The sequence below is a fragment of the Arvicola amphibius genome, chromosome 6 (genome assembly GCF_903992535.2).
Source record: "Arvicola amphibius chromosome 6, mArvAmp1.2, whole genome shotgun sequence".
Classification (NCBI taxonomy): domain Eukaryota; kingdom Metazoa; phylum Chordata; class Mammalia; order Rodentia; family Cricetidae; genus Arvicola; species Arvicola amphibius.
Genome location: NC_052052.2, coordinates 24,045,923 through 24,061,025, shown reverse-complemented (window position 1 = coordinate 24,061,025; position 15,103 = coordinate 24,045,923). Strand labels below are relative to the sequence as shown.

Sequence of the window (15,103 nt, the reverse complement as noted above, 5' to 3'; positions counted from 1 at the left end):
TGTCAGCACAGTCCCCAGTGTGCAGTCTGTGGGAACACAGCTGTATGCAGGAATCCCTAGAAGTGATGTTATATGTCTACCTAGTTAAGAGCAGAGCCTGTATTCAAACTCAGGACTGACTGGTTCCCAGGACCAGCCCCACCCTGAAACTTCTTCAGTTGCGTCTTTGCAGAATCCGCCTGAGGCACCAGCAGCAAGGCAGATACCTGGACCAGGCAAAGAGAAGGGTTGGTACCCTATGAGATTGTCATGGTCATTGAGCTCTGAGAGCCTGTTCCATAGCCCTGAGTCATGCCAAGTATGAGGGACTTCAATGTTCCAGGGCATCAAGATTACTGTCCCAGATCTCGGGTCTTCCTTGCTGTGGTAGAGACCTGGATGAGAACAGAGCAGAGCCTTACTGAGGCCAGTAAGGGTACAGTCTGTTTTGAGACACTATCCCACGCAGCCTGGGATAGGGCTAGAAGGAGACTAGTGGACATATGGGCCAGGGAAGGACAACATTTCCAGGAGTGGAAGAAAAGATATTGGCACACCTTCCCTACTGCATCACCCACAGTACTACTAGGTGGAGGGGTTGTTATGTGGAGAGGTCCCTTGTTTGTCCCGGCCACCTGGCTAGCTGACACCCGAAATAACCACACAGAAATTGTATTAATTAAATCACTGCTTGGCCATTAGCTCTAACTTCTTATTGGCTAATAATTAAACTCTTACATATTAGTTTAACCCATCTCCATTAATCTGTGTATCGCCACATGGCTGTGGCTTACCGGCAAGATTCTAAGCGGCGTCCATCTCAGGCAGAGGATCCATGGCTTCTCTCACTCTGCCCTTCTTCCTCCCTGCATTCAGTTCTGTGTTCTCTGCCTACCTAAGTTCGGCCCTATCAACTAGGCCAAGGCAGTTTCTTTATTCATTAACCAATGAAAGCAACACACAAACAGAAGGACTTCCTACACCAGAGGGCCAGTCCCCCTCCTCTTCATCTCAGTGAGCACCCACTCCTTCTCTCCACCAGGCAACCTCAAACCAGGAGCCTCTCTACTGATGGGTCTAGCGTAGGTCACATGATCTACCACCCCGATCCGGTTGGCTGCTGCTAATTGTCATGTAATGCATGTACATGGTCATCCTTTTCCAGAGCCGCCAGCTGTGGGGCACAGAGTGCTCTTTGAAGTCTTTCAGTGCTTAGGGAAGAGTGGAACCATGTGACTTAGATTGGAAACAGAAGGGGACAGGGCTGGGCATCCTCCCTAAGAAATGTGAGGACCTAGTCCCAGGCCCCTGATGCAGTGTCCCCAGCACCTTCTCAGTTTAATTGTGACAGCATCTCAGGACACATGGTGTATGTCAGGCAGGAAGCATCCAGTCCTTCAACTCTGAGCCTGGGATGGAAGGTTCCAGTACCTCCAGCCTACCCCCGCCCCGGCGAAACCTCCTACTGCATTGCCACCCAAAGCACAAGACCTAGATGTCAACAGCAAAGCTCGATACCCTAGCCCCAGACCCAACCTGGGGCCTTGTTCCTCCGTGTTCCAGGCTCAGACACATCCTCCAGGGAGCCACGAATCTGAAGGAAAAACATTTGCCTGGTGCGGCTGGGGGCTCCCTGGAGCAAACAGTCAGCCAAACCGCAAAGTTCGGCTCATTTGTGGAGTTTATGGAACTGCTTGTAGGGAGACAGAAACACTTGCCCGTAGTGAAAAGACTCTATGGCCGCTAGGCTGGGAGTGTCTGCATCTCGGGCATCCCTCCCGGGGAGGTTCTAGCAGGTGCTGAGCGAGTGGGGGTGGGACAAAGCCAGGCCATGATCAGTGTGGTGACCCCCATGTCTTCCTGGTACAAATGGGCAGCGCTCTCACAACCAGGACATACACAGCATGGCACCTGACAGCCCTCCTTCCTGTCCCCACCCTGCACGTGCCCTCTCCTTTCCCCATTCATATACTCAGTCCATGGTCTCTTCTTCTACTGTGCAGTATTCAGTGAGTCCTTCCCATTGCAGCAGGCACTCTGTCATGTACTGAGGAAGGGTGGGCAGACAAGAAAGTGACAGTGCCTTTCTTCAGGATGCTCTCAGTCTGGAGAGATACAAACCCAGGAGATGGTGCAGTGAGCCCTGGGAACACAGGAGGCACAAACTAGGCCAGGCATTCATGGGCAGGTTTCCTGTTGCTAGTACTCATCTCCCAAAGGGAGGAGTAGTAGCTAAGATAAGAATATGTAGAGAAAGCTGGTCAGGGAAAATTGCGAGAATTGTTCATAGCTGTAAACATTCCAGTCCAGGATGGTTGTCTTAGGGCTTCTATTTCTGTGATAAATACCATGACCACAAACAAGTTGGGGAAAGAGTTTATTTCATCTTACAGCTCGAAGCCTATTGCCCAGGGAAGTGGGAGAAGGAGCTAAGAACAGGAACCTGGAGATAGGAGCTGATGCAAAAGCCATGGAGGGGCGCTGCTTACTGGCTTGCTCCCCGTGGCTTGCTCAGACTGCTTTCTTATAGCAGTTGGAACTACCAGACTAGGGGTGGTACCTCACACAGTGAGCTGGGCCCGCCCACGTCAATCACCAATCAAGAAAAGACACCACAGACTTACCCACAGGACAGTCTGGTGGAAGTTTTCTGTGGTGGAATGACTGTAGCTTGTGCCAAGTTGATATAAAAACTAGCCATAGAGGGGTTCATGCAAGGTGGGCATCAGGACTAGGAGACCACATAGGACCTCTGGAATCTAATCTAAGTCATTCTCCCCTTCTGACTGCAGAGGGATTGTGATTAGGAAAGAGCCCCAGCCAATGGAAGTAAGCGATCACCCTTAGTTCATCGTCTGTCCGTGTATGTACAGTGCAAGTGTCCGGGGGCAGAAAAGTTCGGTTGGTAAAGTGCTTGCTGCTCAAACATGGGAGCCTGAGTTCAATCCTCAGAACCCATGCAAAAAAAAGCCAGGCATGGTGATATCCACCTGTGATCTAAAAGCTGGAGAAGCAGAGACCAGAGGAGCCCTAGGGCTCACTGGCTAGAGAGTTCCAGGCCAATGAAAGACAAGGTGGATAGCTCCCAAAGAATGATAGCCAAGGTTAGCTTCCTTCTCTCTCTCTCTCTCTCTCTCTCTCTCTCTCTCTCTCTCTCTCTCTCTCTCTCTCTCTCTCTCTCTCTCTCCTCTCTCACACACACGTGAACCTCCCCCCACACAAGTTTCTGGTGTTCCCACAGCCCCAACAAGAGTTTCTTGCCGCCGCCTGTGGCCGCCAGCCAGCCAGCCGTCTCCCACCCTACCCTCCTGCCCCCTATGCTCCGGCTTCCTCCAGCTGAGCCTTGCACTTTCTGAGAAGCGGTTGGATCCGTTGCCAGCTCTCCCAGTGCAAGCCATATTTGTTATTGTAATTATGCGATTTAAATTAAACATCACATAAAAGGATGAGATACGAGTTCTGAAGGAAATACAGTCGCCGAGATGGAAACTCCATCAACTTCTCTGGAACGACTCTGCGAAGGCGTCTCTGGAAAGAATCAGAAGGGCACAGTCACCCCAAAGTTAGGTCCCCCGGATCAAGATCAAGAGCTTGGTACATGGTACCAGTTGGTAAACATCTGTCGTCTGGGTGCCTGGTGAATGACCTCATGATTGTGACTTAGACGAGATACAAAGTCTGGAATACAAGCTTGTGGTCAGGGAAAGAAAGGCCTTAGTTCTATGCAAAGCTAACTGGCAGTTCCATGGATGTTTAAGTTGTACACATGGTAATGAACCGTCTAAGTCACATGCTTGTCCTTTTATGGTTCCCTCCTTAGAAACTCAACTTTCATTTCCTAGTGGCGTCATCCGTGAGGCTTGTGTGCTGGGAATGAGCGCACTTTGTAAAGGACCAGACGGTAAATGACAATGCAAAGCTTCCTCACCATGTAGCCAAGGATGACCTTTAACTTCTGAGCCTTGTCTCCTCCCCCCAACCCGGCAACCTCCCAATAGCCACTGTAACCATTTTATGGGGTCTGGGGTATTGAACCTGGGGATTCACACATGCTAGGCAAGCACTCTACCCATCCCTAGGGCAAGGCGCTTTCTGTGGCGTGACACTGTACAGTAGACTCAGCAGCAGTGGCCGGTATGCAAATGAACGGATGGGCGTGGCTGTGAGTCAGTAGAGGGGAGACTGTATCTACAGAAATAGGCAGGGTCTTGCTTGGCAGCCACATTCTTTGTTATTGATTTTGTCCCTCGGTGTGGCTGGAGATAGGCGAAGCTCCCAGCCTGCCTCACGTGCAGCATGACCTCTAGCTGGGGAGCTCATCAGGTCCAAAGATGATTACAAGTCAGTAGGCCCAGGAAGGTGACCAGTGACCATGCTGCAGAGAGAACACGCTGAACAGGCGTATAGGACATTGTGCCAGGGAGTCAGGCAGGGCAGCAGGAAGACGCTCTGTATAGAGGGAGCATCACGTGCAGAGCAGGAACTCAGAGTGGGTGTCACGGGGTGGGGCACATAAGAGTTTGGGCTTAGTTCTGGAACTGGTGGATCTGTCCCTCCTCTAGGACTTTACCAGGATTAGCTTGCTTGTACCACAGCGTTCCCTCCGTCCCCCTGACAGGTGGTGGGAAAGACATGAAATAAGGCTGTACCTCCCTCCCCTGTCTGGCCTTTTCCCAGGCCTGCTGTGAGGATGAGGAATGGCTAACAATGGAGACAGAGGTACAGAAAGGCCTGGAGCCCCACAACCCCACGAGGTTACACTGGTTCAGAACCATTGCCCATGTGTGGGGCCATGGGTGCTCACACCTGATGCATCTCACGGAGACAGGGACTGCCCAACAATCTAGGAAGCTCAGATCCTCATGACACACAGCGCCCTTGCGTGCTTCATACCTGGTGCCTGGATACACACGTGTGTCCCCCAGGACTGGCAGTTTTCAGGGATGCTGGCATTTAAACCAGTCTCCTGTGTCTCCGCTGACAGGCAGCAGTGCCTGGGGACTCATTGTTGCACCCCAACACCCTGACTGCACGAGAAGCTTCCATAAAAAAATGCTTTCACAAACCACCTTCCTGCCGCCAGGAGCAAGGCTGAGTGCACTCTGCAGAAGTGCTCCAAGTCACTCTCCCCCTAATCAACTGTGGGCATTAAAGGGAGTGATTTTTTTTTTAATTCTCCCCAAGCCAGATTCCATTAATGAAGCCCCATTTAACAGAAGTCAATTTACCAAAAAGAAAAAAAAAAAACCCTCGAGTGTAATTGCTTAAATACATTTTATGTAGTACTGCAGTAGCGGTTTACTGGGCAAGCTTGGAATTCCCCAGGCCCCCCAGAGAGAAGTTAACGTGGTCAGAAAGGTTTGAAGGGGGAAACCTCTCCTTTTGTGTTCTCTCCTTTAATTACGATTCTGAGAGGGAGCAAAATTAAAGAGACTCCTGGCAGGGAGGAGGAAAGGAAGGAAGACATAGGATGGAATTCTGCCTAGTCTGTTCCATGGTTGTATGTGACAGTGGCTCTCTGGCTGAGTACCCAGGCTCCAAATGAGATGGTCTAGGTGATAATCTCACCTCTGCCTCTAAATGCTGTGTGACGTTGGATGCGTTTCTTAACCTCTCTGTGTAGCCAGGTGGCACAGTGGGAAACAATATAAAGAGCATAAATGTGAGGGCAGAGACACTCAGAGAACAGTGTTACTTCCCACCTGCAAAGCTCTCCTGCTTGGCTAGGAAAAGTGCTGTGTGCATGTGTGTGTGCAAAGGGGTGTGTGTGTGTGTGTGTGTGTGCACGCACATGCTCAAACTGAAAGCCAGGCAGGAGACAGGCCAGCAAAGGGAAGGCTCCCCTGAGAATGTGACATCTGCCTGACAGCTGGAGGGTGTGTGAGAGAGTAGAGGGAAAGCCAGCGGGACAGGCAGAGGGAGCCGGTCAAGTGCAAAGGCCCTAGGCAGAAACAGGCCTGGGTGGTTTTCACAAGCAGTCCATGTTTAGAGCATAAGAAACAAGAGGTGGAGGTGGAAGCAGGGAAGGGGAGCTTTCTTGGAGGCCATGGAGGTCCAATCTATGGACTTTAGGGACAGGAGCCACTTGGGGTTTGTTTTTGCTTTGTTTCATTTTTAATGAACGCCACTAGGGGTCGGTTACACAAAATCATACTCCCAGTCGTGAGTGCGCAGTTTGGTGGATTGCTGGTAAAAGTGGTCTTCCCACACAGTTAATGGAGCCTAGATTTTTCCCATGCAGTTAACAAAGCCTAGATCCAAACCCTTTCCCTCCTTCTCAGACAGGCAGGATCCACTGACAGCTCCCAACCCAGCTCTGGCTACCACAGGTCCACTTCCTCTCATTGAGAGCCCATCTTTTCCAGAGTGCCAGCGAGTGAGACTGCACTGTGCCTTCAGCGTTCACGCTCCGCGTTGACGGTCCACATTCACAGACCTTGCTCATGACGCTCACTCATGGCCCGTACTGTCTAACACTCACTCTCCATGGTCCGGGTCGCTCCACACCACTCTCTCTTATCTACCACCTGAGTCCCCTAAGTCTCCACTCTTCTGGTTCAGTGACCTCAGCCTGCAAGTTTACCGATATCTTTGTACTTACTGGTGTGGAAAGGAATTGTTTGTTGGTTTTGCTTTTCGATTTTTGGCAACCAAGTTCTCTTGCTGAGCAGCACAGACTGGCCTCAAACTCTCAGCAATCCTCCTGACTCAACCTCCCGGGGGGTTAAGACTCTTGGAGAGAGCCACTGTAGTTAGTTCTGTCAAAAGCTTTGTGCCCATGCTGGCCTCATCTCTCCACAGTAGTCTGACGAGGATCCTGCTACAGAAGCCCTCAGTTCTGCGAAAGAGCCAAAGATACTCTCAAATGCTCAACACGTAGTCTTGGAAAGACAGGGGGCAGAGCTAGACAGACAGACGAGAGAGAGAGAGAGAGAGAGAGAGAGAGAGAGAGAGAGAGAGAGAGAGAGAGAGAGAGAGAGGAGAGCCTTGCAGTCTGGGAAGAGATGGGGCAGCTGGAAATTTCCAGGTAACCATAAGCTCTGCCTAGAAAGCACCACTCTCACCCTTCACCCCTAAGCTGAGAAGTTCCCGCCCCAACTCCCAGTGATGCTCTGGACTGCTAGACAACCCCTCCTTGCCTTTTTTTTTTTTTAAAGAAGCAGCCTTGGGGTCTAAATGATTCAGGTGAATTTCGCCTAATTCTGCTTCCATATGTAAATAGCCTCCAAACTCTGTCACTGAGCTCAAATTGAATTTGGCCTAGGGTGGGGGAGCCCATGGTACCAATTGAGGCTCCTTAGGAAACTTAAATGACTCACCATGTAATAAACTATTTTAAATGGGATCTGGTGAAATACTGTAATTGGTTTCTATAATAGTTCTCGCCCAAGCACTATGGGTTATATTCCTAGAGTTTTGTGTGCGTCAGCATTTTCCTGATAGTAAAAATTCAGTTCAGAGGGTATCAGGCTCCTTGGTTAAATCTTTTGTGTAATGTATATTTATGGAAAGCCACTCTGTTGGCTCTCTATTGTCTACCCCCCCCCCCACTTGCCTTCTCCTCCTTCCCCTCTGTCTGGGAGACTCACCTGTGGGCAAGCATCAAGTTTCCAATTGGCTGGATCAATAAGAGCCTCAGCAGGACTCAGAGGAAGGCAAGCCTATGTTCTGGTTGGTCCTTCCTTGCTCTTTGCTGTTGAGGTTTTCAGAAACGGGGCGAAGATCTGGGTAGAGATCTTCTACCCAGACAACTCTATGATAATGGGTATTTCCTGTGCTTCCTCTGCTCCAGGAGTGGGTGGTAATGAGCTCCCCTCCCCCAACTCCCTGTGCTCGCCCCACCCCATCCCTTAGTTCCAGCCTCCAGAACTACTCCCTTCTTACTGGCTTCTCCGCTGCCTACTATCACTTCAACAAGGAATCTTTCTCAGACTGGGACCCTAACACTAGCCTGCTTTGTACCAAGTGTCATGCTGGCTTTTGCAGGGTACCATCTTGTGGAGCCCCTGCAGCCCTGAGAAGGGGATCTCAGCAACCCTGCTCCATAGATGAGGTCACGGAGTCTTCGAGGATTTAAGTGACTTTCTTGAGGTTGTACAGTGCAGCTAACTGATTCCTGATAGACCCGGATGATTCCCTACTCAGGCCCTCATTGAAGAGTGATCTTCGGGAGACATGGCAGAATTATGACTGTACTTGGGTTCTGTTATTATAGGGTAGGGAAGGAATTGCTGTGGGCGGGCTGGGATATGCCAGGCTCTGAGCTAGCCTTAGTACCCAGATATTTGCTCGCTTAGCCCCATAAACATGGGAGCTGGGCTTCTCACTTAGAAAGGTCTGGTGCTGGGTACAAGGTCACAGTAGGGAAGCCTTGGTCTGAGCCTAAGCCAAGACCTATGTGGCTTTCAAGTCCAGAAGCTTAGGAAGTTTCCTGGGCCTGCGGTATTTCAGGGACTTCTAGTGTCCTGCAAAGTGACAATATAGCGCAGGAGGAAGGGAAACAGGTGGCACAGTCCCCAGGCAGAAGAGAGCAAAGACCCAGACAGTAGGAAAGGCAGTGAATGCCAATGGGGTTGTGTGTAGAGGATACTCAACTTGGCTTCTCGCCTCTTGGAGTGGTCTCAGGTCCAGAGCATCTGGTGGATTAGGGGAATCAGGAATGAAGGGAGTAACTTGCCTGGAAATGTCTCTAGCCACACAGACCCCCGGCTGCAAGAGTGGGGTACAGATGGTGGCTAGACCCCTTGTTGTCCTCTTTTGCTCCTGACCCCTCTGTGTCCTCTCCACCCAGGTTTACCGGAGCCAGTCTCCCAGCCCCTGTCATCAGCAGCAAGAACTGGCTGCGGCTGCACTTCACGTCGGATGGCAACCACCGGCAGCGTGGCTTCAGCGCCCAGTACCAAGGTAAGCACATCCCAACTGGGGCATCCTCTGAGAGCAGTGACAGAAGTCACAGAAGTGACCTTAGGGGCCTCAGTCCCACACACTCAGACACACGTTACTTCGGGCGGCAGCGTCTTGGGTCCGTCACATTTGTGGACCCAGAGGTCTCCACAATTACATCTCTACACCTGCCCAGGTAGCCTTAAGCTGCTAGAGTGGTAGTTATAGGCCTGTCGCTCTTCAGTCCAGGGCCATCATCACGATTAGCACTAAGAGTCAGGCCCAGTGGGAGGAACGTGGCAGGCACCTCCTTTGCTCTTCGTCGTCACTCTGTGCTGAGTAGATGCTGGCTACACATCCCTTCCATAGCGAGAGACACAGTTTCCCCGCTACCCCCCACCACCACTTTTCTAAGCCAGAGCCCTGTGTTTTCTCAGCAGCTGTTAGCTGATCTTCCTACAGTCGGGAGGCTCCCCACACCTCCTCTCTTCTCATCCTATCTAGAGCACAGCTCTTTGCAAACAGAGGCAGAATCCCTCTAGGGATGACCCCTGCTTCTTCCCACCTCCCATATAGAGAACTCAGAGCAGGGGCGGCACATGGACACATAGGTAAGGACGTTTAGGCTCCAGCAAGGAAGGCTTCCGGACCCCCAGGAGCCACCTCTAAAAGAGTGGGTTAATCCAGAAATGGGCTACATGAGGGAGAGGGAGAGCAAGACATGCAGTGGATGCATGGTAGGATGCATGCCTCAAAACCTTTCCTGTAGTTTGGACACTATACAAAACTGATAGATACCTGGAATCTAGGGTCAAAGCTGCAGGTGTTGGAACTATATCATCCTATCTGGGCTTCATGAGTGGCCTCATTCCCTCTGCCTACGCTAAAGGAGACTTTTAAAAATATGTAAAAATAAAAAATAACAAACCAGAAACCCACTGAGCCTAAAGGCACTGTGGAGCCCGGATTTCCTGGAGACAGTATATCCCACCATTGAGATCTTGCTCCTGAGTGACAGAGGCAGCCACCTGCACCTTCCTATCATGTTCTCCAAAATAAGAAAGCCGCGCTTAAGAGTGCACCTTCTCCTGCGTTAAGTAAGTGCTGGGTGTGCCTGATAGTTGAAGTTCCTGAGGCTCTCAATGTCAGTGTGACAGGTGAAAGCGCAATAGCAGGCCCGAGCAGCAAGCGCGCCCGGCAGTCTCCGGGTCATCTGATTACATCCCTGCTGCATGCCTGCTCCCTAGCTACCATGTGTGGGCAGTGTCTAGGTCCTTCCCCTCACTGCATACCTCTTGTGCGACTGTTGCATACCTACTGTGTGCTGAGCCCCATGCAAGGCAGCCTTTAGTTCTTAATCCTTTCAGCAGAGGCTCAGATAAGCTGCACCATCAGCCAAAGAGCACACAGCCCCCACCTGCACGGTGAAACTGGGATTCGCCTACAAAGCCTTTATGAGTTGATCCATAAAATCACAGGCTTTGTGCTTAGCTGTCTCCCTATGCCTTTCTGGTCAGTGACTTTGAAACTTTTGTTGAGTGAATCATACCCCACCATAAACGTGTGTGTGTGTGTGTGTGTGTGTGTGTGTGTGTGTGTGTGTGTGTACATATGCATTTTTCCAATCACAGCCTACAGTGCTCATGCATTATAGAACAAACTGTCACCCAGGGTGTTTGGCCTGGGTGTGAGGTACCCTGAGTTTTGCTCTTCCACTTTGTAATGCTAGCCACAAACTCTGACTTAACTTCACAAGTCTGAAATGGAGAATGGCTCACAATCTAAGAAGTTCTGTTTCAGGCATGTTCTTCTTGAAACTTTTTGAGGCCCTCCAGTTTGTGTCCCCTCATGCTCCCACAAAGGACTTTTGTGCTGCTGTGTCTCAGGGCTGCCAAGGTCATGAGTACTTGGTCCCCAGTGACTCTGTTCTATCCTAAACATGTTTGCATGAAGCAGGTACATTGGCAGTTCCGTTTTTACAAGCACACAAGGCATGACCCAGGACTGGTATACCATTGGCCCAAGATTTCATTTATTGTATTCCAGCCCAGGGAGACTCAGTACAGATATGGATTGATTAGTGACCCCAGAGCCCTGTTTCTAATGGTGATGATAGTGATGATGGTGACGAAGGAGGTGGTGGTGGTGATGATGGTGATGATAGAGGTGATGGTGATGATAATGATGATGATGATGATGTTTGTAGAAGGAAGCGGCGGGCTGCGTCCCGCCACGCGGCTAGCTTTACCCAAAATAATTACTCGGAAACTGTATTCTTTTAAACACTGCCTGGCCCATTAATTTCAGCCTCTTATTATCTAATTCTCTCATCTTCCTTTAACCCATATTTGGTAATCTGTGTAGCACCACGAGCTGTGGCTTACCAGGAGAGATCTTAACCTGCATCCATCTCAGAGAGGAGAAGCTTGGAGACTCACTATGGCAACTGCCTGAAGCGTCTCCCCACTCCTGCTACCCAGCATTCTGTTCTGTCTACTCCGCCTACCTAATTTTCTGTTCTCTTAAAGGGCCAAGGCAGTTTTCTTTATTAATTAACCAATGAAAGTAACATAGACAGATAACTCTCCTCCATCAGATGTTGGAGGTGGTGATTATGATGATGATGATGATGCTGGTAGAGGTGGTGATTATGATGATGATGATGATGCTGGTAGAGGTGGTGGTGACAATGATAGAGGTGATGATGATGATGGCGATGATGATGATAGAGGTGGAGTGGTGATGGGATGATGATTATGATGGTGGAGGTGGTGGTGACAATGATGATGATGATGATGATGATGATGATGATGATGGATGTGATGATGATGGAGGTGGAGGTAGAGCTGGTAGTGATGATGATGATGATGATGATGATGATAGGAATGATGGTGATGATGATGATGGAGTTGGTGGTGGTGGTGATGAGGCTGGGAGACAACTCAGTGGATAAAGCACTTGCTATACAAGTGTAGGAGTGGAATTCAGAACTCACACAAGTGTCAAGCGAGCGTGGCAGCCCGCCTGTTTCCCCAGTGCTCAAGTGGTAGAAACAGCAGGTCCTCTGAGCAAGCAGGACTAGCCGACCAAACTGGCAAGCCCTGGGTTCAAGTGATAGACTCTACCTCAGTCAATAAAGAATAAGGTGGAGAGTGATTGAGGAGGACATTTGTCATGAGTGTTGGTCCTCCACACTCGTGCACACATTTGCACAAATACATGCAAATACACACACACACACACACACACATACATACAGCAACAATTACAATGATAATAATCATAAGAGAGTTTAGTTGTGTCCATGGCCAGGCACAATTCCAGCTACTACCTTGGTGTCAGAAGGTCTGAGCCCTAACCGGTCTCAGCTCTAACTGGCCGCCAGAACAGGAGTGATGTATGTATGTAGTTCACAGTGTTCCCTGTGTGACGTCACTATATGCTGGCACAGGAGGAGGAGTGTCTGAGGTTCAGCTCCGCTGCTGAGAGAAGAGTTTAAAGACAGGCACAGAGGTGAACCTGTACCTTCCCTACAGCGTGATGAAATCCAGAGTTGGGTCCAATTAAAAACTCTCAGATTCAATATAATGGGAGAGTTCTTTTTGCTGGAGGGACTTATAATGGAGTGGAAAACAAACAAAATCAAGACAAAACCAACGATAAGAAAGAGGTAGTGACATAAGATGGTTCTCACACAGATGGCTGATATGCAGTAGAACAGAGCTTTCTGGGTAGAGAATGCCCAGACAGAAGGCACTGTGGCCATTTGTGTATCCCTCCACGGCAGCCCCAGTCCAGCCTGCCCTGCTTGTGAAAGACTCCTAACCTAAGCGTGGGTTCTGTGCTTTGAGACAGCTGAAAGGAAAGGGGAAAATAACACAGTGAAATAGGACTGGGGTGATGGCTCAGTGGGTAAGAGCACTTGGCCATGCAAGCATGAGAACCTGGGTTCAAATCCTCAGCGCCTTGTAAAAACCCAGGCAGGGCCTGTAACCTCAGCTCCCAATGGGGTAGAGATGGGAGGATCTCTGCAGCTTGCCTGGTGTCAGCCTAGCTTGAGGTGCAGTGAGAGACCCTGTCTTGAGGCAATAAGAGAAATCTCGAGCAGGACACCCGACAGACAGCCTCCTCCTCTGGTCAGCGCACAGATGCACACCCCCCAAAACATGCACGTATGAGCACAAACATGAACCATGCTCTTACAGATGTGCGCACGCACACACACGTAATATTTCATGGCGCATGAAACCCAGATTTCGGCCTCCATGAAGACGGGTTCCCTGAAGCATATTTGCAATCATATTCTTTCTCACCTGCTCTTGTTCTCAGAGAACAGACTGCTCCTAGCCAAGGAGGGTGGCCTTCAAAACTCCATGTCTGTGATCAGGCAGCCCCTTCCCAGAAAGTGTTTGCCCATCCTAGGCAAGTATGACAACCGGAGCCTGGGCATGAGAGGGCTGGGTGAGAGAAACCTCTTCTTCCAACTGAACCCCACCTCCCAAAGGTTCCTCAACCCCCTAAAACAGTTCTTCCAGCCAGCGACCAAGTGCTCAAGCCCATGTTCCCCTGGGGGACATTTCACGTTCAGATCATGACAACACTCATCTTCCCTCACACGTGTGATGGCCTAGCACCCGTTACAGTCCCTCTCCCCTGGAGACAGGGATTGTGATTCGCCCCATAAGGACTACGGGAAGTGAAAGGTGGCCCTGGCACATGGTGGGTGCTCAGGAAAGGGAGCCTTCAGCTATACGCCCACCCAACCTCTTGAATTTCTGTTTGGACTTCTTGTGCAGTAGAAGAGACAGGGGTGGGGCAGCCCTCTTCTCCTCCTGCAGGCGTCCTTTATCTCACTCAGTGATCATTGTCTGATGCCTTTTCATCCTGGAGCCACAGCCCAGCCTGTGCTCCACCGCCCTTCCCATTGCCCGTCTTTCCATGTGAACCCTGGTGGCTCAGAGACAGTGTGTGTGGCATGCACACACACACACACACACACACACACACACACACACCGTGCCCTCTACAATGCAAAGAGCAGGGGTCTCCTTCCCTTCAGAAATTCTAGTAGTCACACACTGTTCGGTGGTTAACCAAGAGGTCATACTCACAGCATCCAGGAATGCATTCCTCAGAGCCTCAGCTGGGCCACCATGAGACTTCCTGTCAGATTTGAAATGCCTGCCAGCATCTTGTGCAGCCAGCTCTGAGGAGCTTTGCATAATTTTCTCAATTATCAGTGATCCTTCAACAGTCGGCTTCTCGGCAGTGGTCTGTGCCAGGACTTGGGTTACTCTCTGCGTTATTTCTATGCAGTCACTTGTTCTTCATTAACTGGGGCAGGGACTCCAAGGACGCCAGGACACCCTGATAGTAGCTTTCCCCATCGGCATATCCTGAACCCCTCAGCCTACCTGTGTCCACTTCTTTCTGTCTCCTTTCATGTCACCGTCAGCCTTCGGCGCAGCTACTGCACTGACATTCTGCCAGACGTCCCCTTAGCTTTCCTTTGCCACAGGATATGCTCACCACTACACAAATGTTCCCGTTCAGGTTTGCCTCGGTCGCCTTTTCTGTGTAGGAACATGCCGCCATCTTCTGTCCCAAGAGCCCCTCCCACGTTTTCTAAGTCCTTCATGAATCAGGGCCATGCCCTCCTTTCCGAACACCATGCCATCGATCACAATAGCTTTGCTAATGATCTCTGTGCCATCAGAGCCCAGCAGGCACGTCCAGCCTTTTGACATGGAACCAAGTTACAAAACTCATAACAAAAAATATCTCGTAATGTCTTAAGTAAGCTTGTTATTTTTCTTGGCCCATGTTCATAGCTGTTCTCTGCTTTGTGTGGCCTCTGGGCCGTGGCAGCACATGTCTGACCTGAGAGTATGGGTTGCTGGACCTTCAAGCTAAATTGTATCCAAGTGATCTCTGGCAGTATGACCATAGACTTTCGATGGTCATTGTCAATTTCAGGAGGGTCCAGTGCCCTGGGCCCTGGAAACCTAAGCATCCCAAGGCTCACGTCTCTGAATTTAGATGTGTTGTGTGCAGCATGGGAGTTGGTGTCTAGTCTTCTGTGCTTTCATTTTCTAACTTACCACTCAATATTCTTCTGTCCTTTGCTATGCTGATACCCTGCCAACCTTTGGGGGTTGACATCAGAAATGATGCCACTAATTTCCCTATCTGTATTTGCAGACGTTGTGGTGAGACATGAATCCTCTCTTTGGGGAATGTC

At 50.2% G+C, this 15,103-nt stretch overlaps 1 protein-coding gene across 1 annotated transcript in view; it reads left to right on the top strand.

Annotated features, from left to right (window-relative positions):
* The window catches only part of Csmd2 (CUB and Sushi multiple domains 2), a 551,269-nt gene that overhangs the window by 270,994 nt on the left and 265,172 nt on the right, over positions 1–15,103 (top strand). The window contains exon 6 of the mRNA XM_038333470.1: positions 8,771–8,883. Within this exon, the coding sequence (XP_038189398.1) occupies positions 8,771–8,883 (113 nt within the window). The remainder of the gene's footprint in view (positions 1–8,770; positions 8,884–15,103) is intronic.